Below are 16018 nucleotides of genomic sequence, written 5' to 3'. Positions count from 1 at the left end.
GTTTTTGTACATACTGAAACTGCATGCTACTTAAATTATTGTTTGTCTCTGATGTATGCAGTTTCTTAAAAAAAAAAATTCCTTTGAAAAAGAAAAATCATTCCCGTGCCTGTGTATTTTATCACTCACCCTCTGTCCCCATGGCTGATGCTGCAACAGCTGCTTGTAACTGAAGGTCCCAGCCCTCCCGCTGCTCCCCACTGCAGGGACACAGTGCATGGCTGCAGCAGGCCCACACCTGCTCATCGAGCTACTTTCGTATCACGAGCCTCCTCTTTTTTTTTTTTTCCTGAGTAAGCTTTAGCAGTTACAAAGCTACATTTTGAGCTGCAGCAAGCTGTAGCCTCTGTTTAGTGAGAAGGGAAAGGTTGGGAAGGGAGGGGGAAAACTTGCTTTACAAGAGTAGGCATGTGCCTTCAAACAGCCTTACTAGTCATCTGCATAAGGTATAGGAGGTAACAGCTACTCTTAGGCTATTTATTCCTCATAATTCATGACGCAAAACTTCTGACGCCCAAGAAAGTGCTGTCCCGAAGCATCGCAGTGCAAGTGGCAGGTGCCAGCAGCTCCCTGCGCTGAGGCACGTGGAGGCTGCCAGTTACACAAAAACGAAAGGTATGTATACATGCACTGACCAAATTCTGCCCCTTTCCATTGCTGATCTAGTTGAAGGACACAAAACACGGTCGTAACTCTGCTACTGGGCTTTTTCTGTTCATATGTTTCTATTTGGGTAGATTTTCACTGACCCTTTTTACAATTTGGGGTGGTGGTGAGGGCAGTTACCTTGCTCCATTAGTAGGAGAACGTACAGTGCCTGGCTTGATAAACTGAAGAGGAGAGGTGGGTGTCAAGATCCTCCCGCAACTAGTTACAGTGGTCATCTCAGCATCACATAGCGTTCTGGTCACATAAGGTAATTCCTATGTATTGCACATATGGTTGCAAAGCTTTCAAAAAGGACACTTTTGTGAAATGGCGGACCAGCCCACTCTCTTGCACAGAGATGCCTACACGAGGGGGCACAGCAGCTTTTTTTTTTTTTTATTTTAAACAAACAGAAGCACTTCACAAAACTGGCCTAAGAAAACAGGAGTATGTGTCTTCAGTAACGTCCACGTAATTACTAGCAATCAAATCGCAATCTAATGGCATCTTTAGGCAGGAAACGAAGAAGTGGGTTGAAAAAAATCGATTCTCTATTAAACATGCAGCCCCTGGTGTCCAGCTCAGAAATTGCATTTGCGCTGCCCAAACCAGCGACTTGAAATGGCTTCAGGAAAACCCATGCCTGTAGGTTCACGGGAAGGCCGGCCAGACAGACTGCGCACCCTCCTTTCTGTGCTCAGCCACAGAAATGGGAAGGCAAATAGGAAGGGCGCAGCGTTAACCATTAGCACTATAGGTTTAATGAGAACTAGAAAAAGGAGCCTGCTTCACCTGCAGTCACACACATGCAATGACCCCTGTTAATAGGGCATACACTACAATAACCTACATTTTAGCTTCTGTTTGATGTGTCCAACTTTTACATACATGGCTACGTTAACCTTGAGAGGCAAGGGTTAGAAATACCTGTTTAGCAACAAGTATAGACTGTAAAAGCTAGAGCCTCCCCCCCCACACACACATACATGCACGCACACCTGTGCATTGCTGCTTGGGTGTCCTTGGCTAAGTGCTCAGTGCCCCCGGGGCAGCGGTGGGGCGAGACAGTCACTGCACGGCCATCGTCTCCCTTGCACCCTCCCACGGTCACCACAGCGCAGCCATGCCCAGGTCACATAGCCCAGCTGGCCTGCGGGCAGCAAAGCGGCCATCCTGCCCCTGAGCCGCACCAGCCAGTAGCTGCAGGCAGCCTACGGACACCTTGGGTGACCACAGTCTGCAGCAAGACTGGCAAAGGGATGGAGCAATTGCAAAAGACTTGTTTCCTTTGAAAACCTGGCCAAAAAGAAGAAAGGGATCTGGCGCTACTCTGCTCACCAGAAGTGGGACATCATTGCCATTTGCTCCATCAGACGAGCTAGTCCATGGCCCCAGTTGGGCCAGTGTGAGTCAACATCCAGGAAACACAAACCTGAAGGCCCCAAGCTGAGCGGTGCAGGGGTGTAACCCCAGGCCCGGCCCCGGTGAGGAGCTCGGCCATGCAGACTGCTAGGGCTGGACCACCATTAGTTGAATAAATCAGGCTCCACAGGCTGGAGACAGCCGTCTCCACAGCCGGCTGGCCAGGATGGTTGCCCGGTGGCTGCTACTCACAGGGCTGCGTGCGTGACCTGCTGCCAGGCTCCTATTGCCTGGACCAACAGTTACAATGAGAACAAGAAGAAAGTTGTTTCCCCCTATCCTCAGAAAACCCTCTATCACTTTTCCTTGAATTTACCAATCTCTGAGTTTCTGCATCTCAGTCACCTCTCTCTCCATACTCTTGCTCCACAGTCTTTTTGGGGGGAGGGGGGCAGGGTGGGGAAAAAAAAACCACACACACACACACACACACACACACACCCCTACCCCCCACAGGATATCTCACAGCTAGGAAACTCTGGCAAGTTCAAAACTGACCTGGCTTTTGTGACACCCGTCCCAGCTGCACGAGAGGCGGTTCAGGACACGCTGGCACGATGACGGGGCTGCTTCGGGGCAGCAGCATCCGGGTGGTAACAGGAGCCCTGCAAGGCAACGTGCCACCAAGACTCAGGGGTCTGCGCAGCTCTCATGCACTGGTAAAGGGATCCCTCCCCACCCCCTCAGTTGCAAGCTACAGCATTCACTATTTACCAAATTGACACCCCCTCCCGAAACCTGCTCTGTATCACTGCTACTTCCGTTTATCAACCTCTGAGTTACTGTATCTCAGCCACTTTTCCTTCCATATTCTGAAGTCCCTTCTTAGAGTTGAAATCAGTCGTCGTTTCTCAAGCATCCTCCTCCGGCGTCTGCCGTTATTTTTCTTATCTGGCGTTGCCATCACGTTTGGCCCTCAGCAGGGCAAGAGCTGGCGCGTGCAACAAGAGAGGGCAGGCACGTGGCAGCGTCCTAAACCGCTCTGGAGGAAAAGTACTGCGTGAGGGGACAACTGGGCCAAATTAAGCTTACTGTTCTTGTTTCCAAAGTCTATAAAGTCACTGGGGGGGGGGGGGGGGGGGAGAAGGGGAAGGGTCACTCTCCAGAGCGAGTGCTTCAGAGTTATTTCTATTGTCTCAGGGAACAAAATAAAAAAAAATATATAGCAGCGGGCTCCATATGAACAAACAAGCCTGCAGCGAGCAGTTACATATAACCAGTCAAGGAGAAATAATGTAAATAAAAACAGGAATTGCACTTTCAAGCTTCTCAAGAAAGAGAAAAAAAATGGCCATCAGCTAACTTGTCACTGCAGTCTTTTTGCAATGACACAGAGCTCGCAGAACACAACTAATGAAGCCAGCCCTGTCCCTGCATTACGTAGGCAGTGATTTCACCAGGCCGCTCAAGGATGTGCAGCTTTAAAGAGAACTGTTTGAGGAGCTACTGGCCCATAGCAGCTAAGGGACCAAATTTGGCCTGCCTGCTAAAAATGTATAGCCTGGTCACTACAATTTTTGTGGTGTTTTAGTTCAAGAGGTCAAAGATCAGCTCTTATGCACATATGCCAAACTGCAGGTTGATTGCAATCATTGGAGGCACCGACCACGGCTTCCCAAGTGGTGGACTCTGGTCTCGGTTTGGACTTTCAAGCCAACCTGTCCAGACCTCACCCTGCTCCTTGGCATGTGATGGGGCAGTGAAAGTTCCCATACTTTGCGGTTCTGCTGCTCTCTCAGGGAGTAGGTCTCAGAGCTAGAGCGTTACGCCCAGCTGAGCTGACATCATCAAAAATTAACTGAGCATAAAGGCAGCTAGATTCGTAATTTCAGTCTTTGGGGAAGCCCTATCAGTAAATTTTCTGCATAAACCGTATCCCTCATAAATCCACAGTGAAAGGCTGGAAATGGATTCATTAAGATATATGCAAATGTCTTTTACCAGATCAGGGAAAGAAGAATGGAGCTAAACCATTATTTATTCTCTGGGAGAAATCCTCTCCTTCAGCACAGAAGAAAATCAAATAGCTAATGAGCCTGGCCTAGAAAAAATAACACATTCAGTTAAAGAAACATTCCTGCTCTTTCTTTGTATTTCAAACCAAAAAAGCTGCAGATGAACTTTCAGCTGACATTTAAATGGAACAGCATTTGAGGATCCATCCCACAGACACTGAAATGTTTATGTAAAATTACTGTTGTTCATACAGCGAGTGCATCTTTGTCTTGTCAGAATAGCTCTTGGACCTGTCTATTGCTAGAGAAAGGCTGTTATAAACTTAAAAAAAAAGGAAAAGAAAAAAGTTCGGTGCCTTCAGTCGAATAGCGATTGGAGAAACACTCACTGGCATGTCTGGAGGCAATGTCACTAACTGGTGCCTCTGAATCCTGCTTTGGTGAACTCTCTTTGCAGAATATGAGTTACTGACCCCTTTTGTGACTGAATCTACTAAACACACCTTCCGTGTCGTCAGCAGCTGTTATTCTGGGGGTTTCTTTTTTTTTTTTTTTTTTTTGCATGATTAAATGCACGCCTCCAGTGTGAAGGCTTGGTTACTAGGTACATAACTTGCCTTTCTGTGTTTAAGCTGTGTAGGCTGAAGGAAAAAGTAATTCAAACTGTATCAGTGAACGTTATTTGAAAAACCTGTTTGTTGAATGTTACAGAATGCAGTGCTGTTTTTTTTACAGAATAAATATGCTCCTTGCATCAGTTTTACTCAACTTTCACACCTAGACTAGAAAAAGAAGCTACTCTCTGAAGTGAATTAAATGGACTACACTATGCTACAATGCAGGCACAGCAGTGACTTTCAAAGTAGACCCAACTAAGCTTTTTCTGAACCGGGTAAATCAGGTATTTCTGGAACACTAACAGCAGCACCTCAGAATACAGTATAAATAATCTACTCAGACTTTTAGGTGGATTTTGCAATCTCAGCTGAACTCCAGGCTTCCCTAGACAATCTCTTAGTAGATAAACCTGTTTAGAACAAAACTTCAAGCTAAGGAGTTTGAAGTCTGCACTATACTGTGTGCAAGCTAAACACACTCTTTCAGGCAGAAATTTCCCAGCGTGCAATGAGCATACTTAACACTAAGCATCTCTTTGAGCAGCACATTTTTGTGTACTTCACCTGTCCATGTAAAGTATAGAAATAAAATTTTACACTTGTATGGGAAAAAAGAGTAGCTCTTTAGCAAATCTGTCTCTAGAGTTAACCACTTTCTTGCTCCCACTCATACCCTTTCACTCACAGTTTTCACAGGAAAAGTATCTTTGATGTATTACATTTATTTTGAAATCTAAACCAAACAAGAATCAAATGATAACAGCGTTCAGCCATGACACACAAGGGCTAGCTGTGAAACAAACAAGTAAAATAAACGTTAAAATCTCTTAACACAGTCAAGCATGCAATAGTGGTATTGTTTATTATTTGCCTGTAGTGCTGCACTGTATTTACTTTTTTCACTGAATGTCTTCACCTTTGGCAGAAGTTACATTTTAGCAGAGGATAAGTTCATAGGATAATTCAGGGCACAAGGGACATCGGCAGGTCTCTAGTCCAACTTCCTGCTCAAAACAGGACCAGCTATGGGATCACATCAAGTTGCTCAGGGCTTTATCAGGTCAGGTCTTGAAATCCTCCAAGGATGGGGACTGCACAGCCTCTGTGAACCTCTTCCACTGCTTGGCTGTCCTCACGGGAAAAAAGGGTTTCCTTATATCCAGTCTGAACCTTTAATTTCAACTTCTGCCCTTTGCCTCTCCTCCTCCCAAGATACACCTCTGCAAAGAGCCTGGCCCTGTTGTCTTCTTGATGACCTCCCCATAGGCACTGGGGGGCTGCTGTTAGGCACCCTCAAAACTCCTTCTTCTCCAGGATGAAGAAGCCCAGCTCCCTCAGCCTCTCCTCACAGAGTAAGTGCTCCGGCCCCATCATCTTGGGAGTCCACTGCTGAACTCGCTTCAGGTTACTGATGTCTTTCTTATGCTGGGCCAAAACTGGATCCAGTATCTAGATGCAGTCTAAGTAGTGCTGAGAAGGGGAAGATAACCCCTTCCCTTCAATCTGCTTGCTTTGGATGCTGTGACCTTCCTTGCCACAGGCAGGCTGCTGGCTCCTGCTGCACTCGCTGCCACCACCACCCCTGGGCCTTTTCTGCAGAGCGGCTCCTGGCCATCAGTCCCCCCTGTCCCGCTGTGGGGGCTCTTCCTGCCCAGGTGCACGGCCTTGCTCTTGTACCTACCAAATTTCATAAGGCTCCTGCAGGGTCTCTCTAGGTCCCTCTGGGCAGCAGTCCCCTGCCATTTAGCAACAGCTGCAAACATTAGGAGCATCCACTTTGTCACCTCCTCCAGGTCACTGATAAAGAACATTTCTTTTTCTGCTTGCCCATTTTGTTCTGTACAGAAATATCCCTTCGAGTAAACCAACCCCAAAGCCTGGAGTAATATATTTGTGCATGGATTCTGACAAATGACATTTTGCTTCGTAATTCCAGCTGGAATGTCTCAGGTCTCACACTGGATTGATCATAAAATTTAGGAGAAAAAAAAAATAGCAGAGTCATTCTCCTGAGGCTACAATAGGATTAAAGGAGAATTCAGTCTACTGGCAACCACATCATCCCACACCCTAGAGGCTTGGCGGATGGAGCCAAAGAGCTCTGTGACAGATACAGTGTAACACATACAGCAGGTTACAGTATCATCGACTGCCACCTGTCAACTTTACTTTCATGCCAGACTTTAGGGCTCTCCATAGCCAAGGTAATAGAACAGATACATGTCAACACTACTACTACTCCAACTCACAATCCAAAGAGTAACTTTTTTTAAAACAGAATTCATGTGAATATGAAAGTTCACCATCAAGCTGATATTTTAAAATCAAATTCACAGTAGTTCAGCCACTCCTCTTTGTCACAGGGCTTTTCTGGCAGTATATGTGGTACCGTAAGTCTCACTCTGCCAACATTTCCCCTCCCCTACTGCTGGATTAACACTTTGAGAACCTGGCTGCAAGGCTGAGAGCAAATGAAAGCTCACAGTGCCAACTCGACAGAAAGCAAGCAATAAAGAGGCTTCACGATCCTATTTTCAGTTAGCATGACCACTGTAAAGCCAGAAAGACAGACATTTGCAGAAAGAAGCATTATTTTAAGAGTCCTTATAAACCTTCCAAATCAACCCAAGTGAGATGGGGACTCCTTGGCCACTTTAATTTTCCCATTATATAGTGGGGGAAGGTTGCAGGTTTTGCAGGTGGCTGAGGTGCCTACTTTAGAAACAGAAATAACAGTTTTGCGTTTGTTTTTTTTTTTTTTCTCCAAATGGTAATTCTTCAGTGCATCCACTGTCCAAACATCTAGTCATTCCAAAGGCTCCTCCTTTGATAAATCCTGCGATTTTAGCATTGACTACATACTTCAGAGAGGGGGGAACTCTTTTTGACACTTGCAAAGACTAATTTGACCAAATTATGAATTGAATCCATTCCTCTTTCTAGAGCATCTTCAGCTTCCACAGAGTACAAAGAAGAAGGTACAGTGACAGAGCGCTACACTAGCTGGTTGACAGACAGGAAGAAAATATTTTTAAAGTACTTCAGAAAGGCATGTCACCCTGGTCATTGTAATATCTTTTCTCTACCTCAAGTTCATGCTACATCTTCAAGAACGTTTACCTGAAAATTTACAGTATTAATCCAGTACATTTATACTTCTAGCAAAAGAATGCTTTTTGTTCACTGAAGAGTTCCAGCAGATGAACAGCTGCTTAGTAAATTCACCTTCAAAACACCTCCAGTTAGTAACTAGCTACATCAAGTGTAAGCCAGCACATAAAACTATTCTTAACTTATAAATCAGTCCATTTACCATCCTTCAAGAGTTATATTCACCTCCCTAAAAGCCTTAAAGCCCACTGTGCAAATAAAATACTGTAACTGGCTTGTAAAAAAAAACAATCTGGACATGATCACACCACTACTAGATTATCTTCATTTCATCTATATTTATTGCAAAATATTTACACATTGATTACCATGTCATGAAATGCTTTAATGGCATCTTGACAGAGAACAGGAAATGAAGAACATGACACTAAGATAGGGGCTGAGAGGTCAAACAACACCTTTCCAAAGTCATCTCTTCCCAAGCTGCCAGGAGCAAAGAGATTTTTCAGACTGAGTGTGCTGGAGTCCCACAGTGCATGCGCCACAGATCAACAGCTTTGCTGACAATGGCATCAGTGTTATCTTGAGGAATCTACAAAAGATCAGGACAAACTGTCTTGTCAGAGTACTTTATCTGGTCTGTTTTGTTTCAAATAAAAGATTTTAAAATTCCAGTTTGAGTTTTATCTCTTCATATAAAACATAAAATCTAAATCTCATCTCTGCCCTGCCATCCCACCATCACTCCATACTACTTCCAGGTTTTAGGCTGGTGTAGCACTGTCCTTTGTCCTCCACACAGAATTTTTATTTAAAAAATGAGGTAAGACAACCACCAGGCAGCTCACACTTCACATACCTAACCTGACATCTGACAGAACTCATATGGACCATCCATGACCATAGATAAAATCTAACCTAACTCACCTAGGTTACACTAGCCTCCTAAAACCCTGCTACTATGCTCGTTGTTATCCATAGAAGGAAAGTTCCAGGTCAGGTTCACAGCCCCATCCTACGTTAACACAGGGATGACGCATAGACCTGAAGATTCTTGCACAGGAAAGGAGCAAAAAAGGTGACAGAAACCAACCTTGTAAGGAGCTTTGAGAAAAAATTAATCTAGCTTCACCTGAACTTACTTTCCTAGAAAAACACTTAGTATCCCAAGGAAATACTGTCAGATCTGTAAATGTAGACATAGCAACACATTTCCCAAATCCTAAATACCTTCCAGTAGGTAAAACCTACTTTTATAAACTGTAGAAGACAATGCAAAGCACAAAAGAGTACTTACATTTTCCAAAAACTGTGTGATCTTTTCTGCAGTATTCATTGCTATTATCTTCATTTTAAAAGTCAATAATATCTCCACAGCAACAAAAACAAGAATCTTACAGGACCCACTAATAACTTTGTCCCAAACTCTAGAAAAAAATTTAAAAGAATCACTAAACATTATTGAACTGCTTATTTGCTTATTTATCTGCTAGAACAGTCTTTGCACAATCACTTTTTTCCAAATTATTTTTTCTGAACAACAGCTATGTATTGAACTATTCAGATTAGTGCAAATAAAAGACATAGTATCAACTCCTAAATCCATACAGAGTGGACTGACGGCAAGCAGAAATTTATTGATACTTGCAGAATTGGTATGTCTAACAACAAAGTCTTGTTTAGAAATGGAATGGTTTAAGAGATCAAATACATAAAGCAAATCTTGTTTTAATAGCCTGAATTGTGATAACTATTCTACATTTTATGGTAAGAGTGAGAATTTTCCTAGTGCAAGAAGTGAAACAAGGTTTATTTGCATGCCTAATAAAGACACTCTTCAAAAGGTTAAGCAGCTCAAAATTCAAATGGATGAACAACTACAACTGAACAACTACATCTGAAGAGACTAAATATTTCAGATCGTTGAGGTATGAGGCACAAATGTGATATATCAACAGGATATAATCCATGGTGCTTACATCAGACACAAGCAACAGCTATTAATCTTTGCAATCCGTTCCACTGTGCAGTCTCTCTCAGAATTACCTAAGCACTCCTAAGGACTTGCATGAAACCGTACCTGGACCTGATGGTTTTAATGAAAACTGAGGGGTAGGCCTTAGAAGCATGGGAGTAGTTTAATAACAGAACTTCTATGAATATTAAAAGGGATATACTCTACTAAAACAGCCTTCAAACAATTTGAAATCATCCTTCAGCCAGTAGCTCCATCTCAGGCCCAACTGAACAGACTTGGGCAGAAAGATTATCCAAAACCAGGGTGAAACCATCTGTCAGATGGCAGCTTTGTGATTCTGCATTATTTTTAGTTCTTGAATTTTAAGAGCTGTGTCAGAAAGACTTTGCGAGGAATATGCTCATGCTTTTTCCGGGCACCTCTTAAAAGCATTTCACCTTTCAAATAAAAACATGGGGAACAAAGACCACATGCTATCTTCCATAATCTCTGACTTCAATAATACTAACTGAAAAACTTCCACAGCCCACCTATAAACTTGGATCTATGGATGTTTTTCTTCAAAATAAATCTTAATTTTTGTAACACCCTCACTCTTAGTGGAACTTGCACTTCCGCCTGGAAGTGGCAGGAGAACACAACGCAGGCATAACATGAACTTCACAGTTTAGCTGGAGTAGGTATCACACCTTTAAACAAGGCTTTTGTGTCTCCTAATGTGAACCGGTTGCTGCAGTTACACAGAGGTCATTCTTTAAACTGTGACAAAAATCTCTTCTTTGCTTTGTCAGCTTCTTAACCTTTCATTCACTTAGCTCTTTTCACAGCATTTTCATCACCTCTCTATTCATCAAAAAATTTACATCAAAATGAAATTTATAATATAGATACAAGGAAGAGGATATTTACAATCCTCAGAACTATTCTTAAAAATAAACAAACAGAAAACATAGGCACACAGGAAAAAAGAGGCACAGCTTTCCGATTTGCAATTTAATTTTTAATTCCCTGTCTCATTATGACTAAAAATGAACGAAATTCCCACAAGGGCAGAAACAATAAATAAGCCAAGAGGAAAATCTTACCTCTTGTTTTGTTATTCAAACACCTCAGCACAAGTGAGCAACATGAATGTAATACTGATGCTGAAGTCAGGTCTCGATATTTGAAGCAAGGGTATGTGAAAACTGAGATCACAGTTTCTATTCTATATCGTAGAGGTCATCTCCATCTATTTCTAACACATTTTCCTTTAGAAGCTCATCTGGTTAAAACCCCAAAATAGCTCCTCATTTCCCCCAAAATAGGACAGAACTTTTTGAAGTTCGTATTTGTTAATCTGAATACAAATTTACTTATCCTAATAAGAGGTTTCCAGTCTTCCTTCATTATTTTGCTTTCAAGTCTCCATAACTACTTTACAGTAGGTTACATTTCACACTCAGAAAACATTCTAATGTTTTCCTGTATTATTTAGTCCGACACCTGAACAAGTATTTTAATGATGGCAAATCAGATGCAGTAACATTTAAATCCCCAGTTTCTAACAAGTTTTGGAAGAGGGTGCATAGCAAAGTGGATGCTATGTTACCACTAACCACCTGTGTCTGCTGCCCTCTTTTTCTTTTCTTTTTTTTCCCTCCCTCCCTTTAACATTTCCAACTATTGTTACTGCCAAGGCAACTCCACTACTGGCAGCAACAGGGGAATGACCGTGACATTGTAATGAACAGACTGCCAGTCAGCACCTTGTCTATACCAGCAGAACTAGCAAGATATGGCAACATTAACTTCACCAGAGAAAAAGCTGACATGGAACGGAAAAAAAAAAAACTCACAGCAGTTTCAATAAAACATATATTTTGCTGATTCTAGTGTACTTTCACTTTTTAAATAATGGCAAACATTTAAGATAAAGCACAACGTCAGAGATTATAACTTTTACCAGCTTTTGATACTCTTAGGGACGGAGAAATGACACAAACGTCAACCAACTGTGCTAGCAGCCCTACTGAGGACTGCTGAAAAAGAAAACATATACTAAATTCATTATTAGCTCTTTCGTGACTATTACCCCCTGTGAAATATAGCAGTATTCAATTAGACACAGGAACACTCCGGTAGGTATTCCTTGAACAGTGAAATAGCAATAACAAAGAAAAATATAATGAAATAGGAAGCTAAGAGGTAAACAGTATGTGAAAGATCACGCAAACGACGCCGTTTACTTTTCAATGATCTTTCAGAGAATGAGCTTTCTGCAGACAAAACATGTCTTACATACCTTGTGCCTCTCTGTGTGTGTGTGCATGCGTGTGTAGACAAGCTATTCTCAAGGGAGCTTTTCAGGTTCCTCATCAGTGCAGTACTGTAGCAAAAAGGTTACTGTTCTCTCTTTTTCTGAAACATTATCCTGACTCTCAGAGCTTTGTCACACAAAGGCGGCACCTAGGCTGCAAGGTAAAGCACACTCTACCTTATACCCTGGTTCTGGCCTTTCAGTTATCCAGGCCTGGGATGCTTGAAGGCACTGCTTGCTCTTCTGCCGCACATCTGAGTGTCCCCCCAGTGATAACTGGGCATGGAAGGACATGATGCAACTCACACAAGTGTCATCCTGATGTGGAGTCAGGACCTTGTACCTGTCTGGTCCCCAGAGTTAGGATGCAGTTCCGTTATTTAGACATAGGCAAACAACTGACTAAAGGGTAAGAATCACGTGTGTAAGATTCTTTGTAGTAGCAGCCCTCAGGCACGCTCCCATGCCCTCACGCTCCACAGTAAATTGGAAGTATCTTCCACATTTCTGTTCATTCTACTAGCAATTGACCCATTTTTACAACTAGATGCAATTCATGCAGGACATGGAGGTCACAGCTGTAAAACTGCACAAGCCATACATTAATACATGAGGTAGTGTACCAGCTTTGAAATGCAGTCACAAGATTTTAGGAGAACTACTGAGTACTTTGTCACAAACAAGTTACTAGAGGCTAAAAACCCAGCTCCACCCTACCAGCTACTGCAGTCCTGCTACTGCCAAGTCTTCACTGCAAACTACAAATAATGTTAGTCGGGGACATGATACATGATACATGTACATCATGATACATGACTGGCAACATTGGGCCTTAAAAAAAAAATCCGTAGCTTATACCCACTTATATCTGCAAAGCTGCACTAATTCTGTTATAGCTGGATCATCTGGGGTAACAGGGCTGGAATAAATCAGCAGCAAAAGTGCAATTTTGACTGTACAGCTGGAAACACAAACAGGACACCATGCTTGAACAGCAGGGCTCTCCAGCAGAGGGCCCGTATAGTGCCGTTGGAAAGCTCTCCACGCACGGGGCTTACTGAACAGATGCCGTGGCAGAATTCGAGCAGAGCGCGCACTGGTGAGTACAAACAAGAGGTGCGATCCAGTTCTCTCCCTTTTTCAGAGATGAGCAAGCCTTTCTGTCTCTCGCAAGACTGTGCTACACGCAGGTCCATGTTCCAGGAAGCACTGTGTCTATATTCCAGGTTGGATAGAGAGTCTTGAGGAATTTTTCTCCTAAGCCAATGGAAATGCTTGGTGTGCTCCTCACTTTACCAGTGTGGCAGCTTTAAGAAGTGTGCTGAAGAACCTTGTTGCACAATACACCAAGTGTATTAAAGTCAGCAAACAGAGACATTGCATAAGAAATGTTCAAAAGAACATTCACTGAAATGCATTCAAAAGAGATGTTTCTACATGAAACTGGTCTATCAAAGTTTTCCAAACCAATTTAAATCAAACTGATGCACAAATTTTACCTATGTTACAACTAGGTGAAGTGCGATATAAAACAGTGTTATGTACTGAATGATGATGCATATCAGGAATAAATATATATAAACTTCATCTCACCATTATTGGATAAAACATCTGCACAGACTGCACAAATCTTGCAAACGTTAGAGAAAAAGAAAAAAAAAAAGAAAAAAAAGAGGAAAGAAAAAAAGATGCGATTTAAATTTAGCTGCCTGGCAGAGAAAACTACAATTTAGCCACGGCAACAACCTGTCTAAGAAAGGCAGTATTAAATCATAAGCTAAATTAAATTGTAAGGGACTGAGCTCAAATCACCTCTAACTTGACCAACAAAAAGTAAAACTCACAGGAGAACTGCAGACCCGCTTTTAATTCGCAGCAGTTCCAACACTGCCATTTGGCTACATTTCACATAAGCATTAGGGCTTCTAGATTCTAATCCAAGCAATCTCCAAGCATTAATTAAGTTCATCTGTCACACGCTGCCCATAAAGTATGTTATTTCCTTAGCAAATGAGCCATTACGATTACAATTGAATAATTCAGAAACTTAAACAGACAAGAAAAGAGTGCACTTTTATCATATTCCCATAAAAACTGTTAGGACGTGGGATTACTGTGCCATCTGAAGTGCCACAACATTGAAATTTGGTTTTTTTATAGTGACACAAAAAGTGCTTTGACATTTTCTGTGGAAAAAAAAATATTCGAAATATATCAAAATATTCAATTTCAATATGGTAAAACAGTATAGAAGAATGCTACAGTAACCAGATAAAATATTTTATATAAATGAACTAATCCAAAGTGACAGAAGTAGAAACTAAAGATTCTGACAAGATAAAATATGAAAAATCAGAATTCTCCATCTAGATTTTTTTCCTTTTACATTATCAAAATGACACAGCCCCGAAAAATGTTGACTTTTCAACAGAAATTTCAACAAAACTGAATCTTCCAATAGAAAAACTGCTCTATTGGAATTTTCTCATTCAGCTGTAGTTCTCAGTTTTAAGCCCTACTATCAAAATTAAGTCACATAAGCTCTAAATAATAGCATCTCCTAGAAGGCATGCAAAGAGGTTCACCACGCAGCAATTTGCAAAGGGTATTTCAGACCACAGAAGCCTACAGAAAAGAAGGCTTGAAGAAACTGGTAAGTCCTGCAGTCACTTCTGTTGACAAACTGCATTAATTTTCATACAGAGAAAGCACAGTGAAGCAAGATCAATCATTATGAACTAAAATTGACCTTTAAATATAAATATGAAACAGAGGTGCACGCAAACCGTAAAGTCATTCAATTGCTTTTAAGGATGTAATAAACATATTTTACACACGGTTCCTGTACCCACAAAAGTAAGGTTAAAAACGGCCATACGCAATCACTACACACTGACACCTGATTATTTTGTAGCCTTACAGGTGCTTGACAAGAATGACTTGCTATATAACAATTAAGTGCCACAGGGTAACACCAAAAGCTCTACTATCAACTCCTTCAGTTTTGGTTCAAAAAATTTATTGTTTCTACTCCTTGCTAGCATTAGAACATATAAAACCGGAAAGACCACTGTCCTGCACGACAGGACTGCAGAGCACGACTGCTAATCTTTAGCTCGTTCTCTAAAAAACCCATATTGTCATAAGGGCAAACAAAACATTTTAAAAAACAGCTGTGCATCATTTCCCTTCATGAAATGTGAAGTCCCAGAAAACCAATATTGCACTCACTATTCAGGTGACAACCAATTACCACTGTAAACCAAAGTTTTTTTTCTATAGAGCATTTACAAAGCGCTCTCACTTTCCACTTAAAGTTCCTCTAGAAGCCATTAAAGTCCTGAAGGTGCTGGCGTGAAACTTCCCCTGAATCTTCACGTTCCTTCTCAAATTTTTAATGGGTGGCTGACAACAAAACCATCCTTTCCTACACACCAACTCCTGCTCTGCTACTAGCAACGCCCTTGTCAATGCAGAAAGGATAGTCTTCATCTAGTTTGAATTTTGCATTATCCAGGAGTTCTCAGATGGCAGAATTAGAGAAATCATACAAGCATCATTTCAAAGTCCCTGCAGTGAAGGGCCATGCATGAGAACTTTCTTTTTTCAAAAGCCAGACAGCGTATTTTCGACTGTAAAATCCTGCTATAACCCACTGTCATTTCATGAACTTTTCAATACTGAAACTGCCTTAATACTTTTTAAAATAAACATTTCCAAAATCTTTTTAAATCTGATAATAAAGTATAATGACTCCCTAAGCAAGGATTTCAGTTAAAAAGCCTGAAAACCGACTACACTCAGCTCTCTATCCCTAAATGGGAATTTGCAGTTTTAAATCCTAGGAGGACAGAATGTTTAACAGAATCATCTGCTATATTGAACTCCATTCTTTTTAATTTCAGTACCAAAAATAATGACATATAGATTATCTTACATCAGTAAGAAGTGGAATTGAATCAAATTTTATCATTTCCAAGTCAGCACC

At 41.7% G+C, this 16018-nt stretch overlaps 1 protein-coding gene across 14 annotated transcripts in view; it reads right to left on the bottom strand.

Annotated features, from left to right (window-relative positions):
• TBC1D7 (TBC1 domain family member 7) overlaps positions 1-16018 on the bottom strand; it is a 72045-nt gene that overhangs the window by 44908 nt on the left and 11119 nt on the right. For 6 of the 14 annotated variants that reach the window (XM_068931828.1, XM_068931835.1, XM_068931831.1 and 3 more), the window contains 2 exons: positions 9051-9180; positions 8072-8345 (listed from right to left, as the gene is read on the bottom strand). In XM_068931828.1, coding sequence (XP_068787929.1) covers positions 8259-8345; positions 9051-9180 — 217 coding nt within the window. In that variant the 3' untranslated portion in view covers positions 8072-8258. Of the gene's footprint in view, positions 1-2568; positions 2676-5355; positions 6601-8071; positions 8346-9050; positions 9181-16018 lie in introns of those variants that run through there. The other 8 variants (XM_068931825.1, XM_068931832.1, XM_068931833.1 and 5 more) reach the window with 3 other exon arrangements.

This window comes from Struthio camelus, chromosome 2, assembly GCF_040807025.1.
Source record: "Struthio camelus isolate bStrCam1 chromosome 2, bStrCam1.hap1, whole genome shotgun sequence".
NCBI classification, from domain to species: domain Eukaryota; kingdom Metazoa; phylum Chordata; class Aves; order Struthioniformes; family Struthionidae; genus Struthio; species Struthio camelus.
The sequence above is the reverse complement of the archived record's forward strand: the minus strand, read 5'-3'. Positions and strand labels throughout refer to the sequence as shown.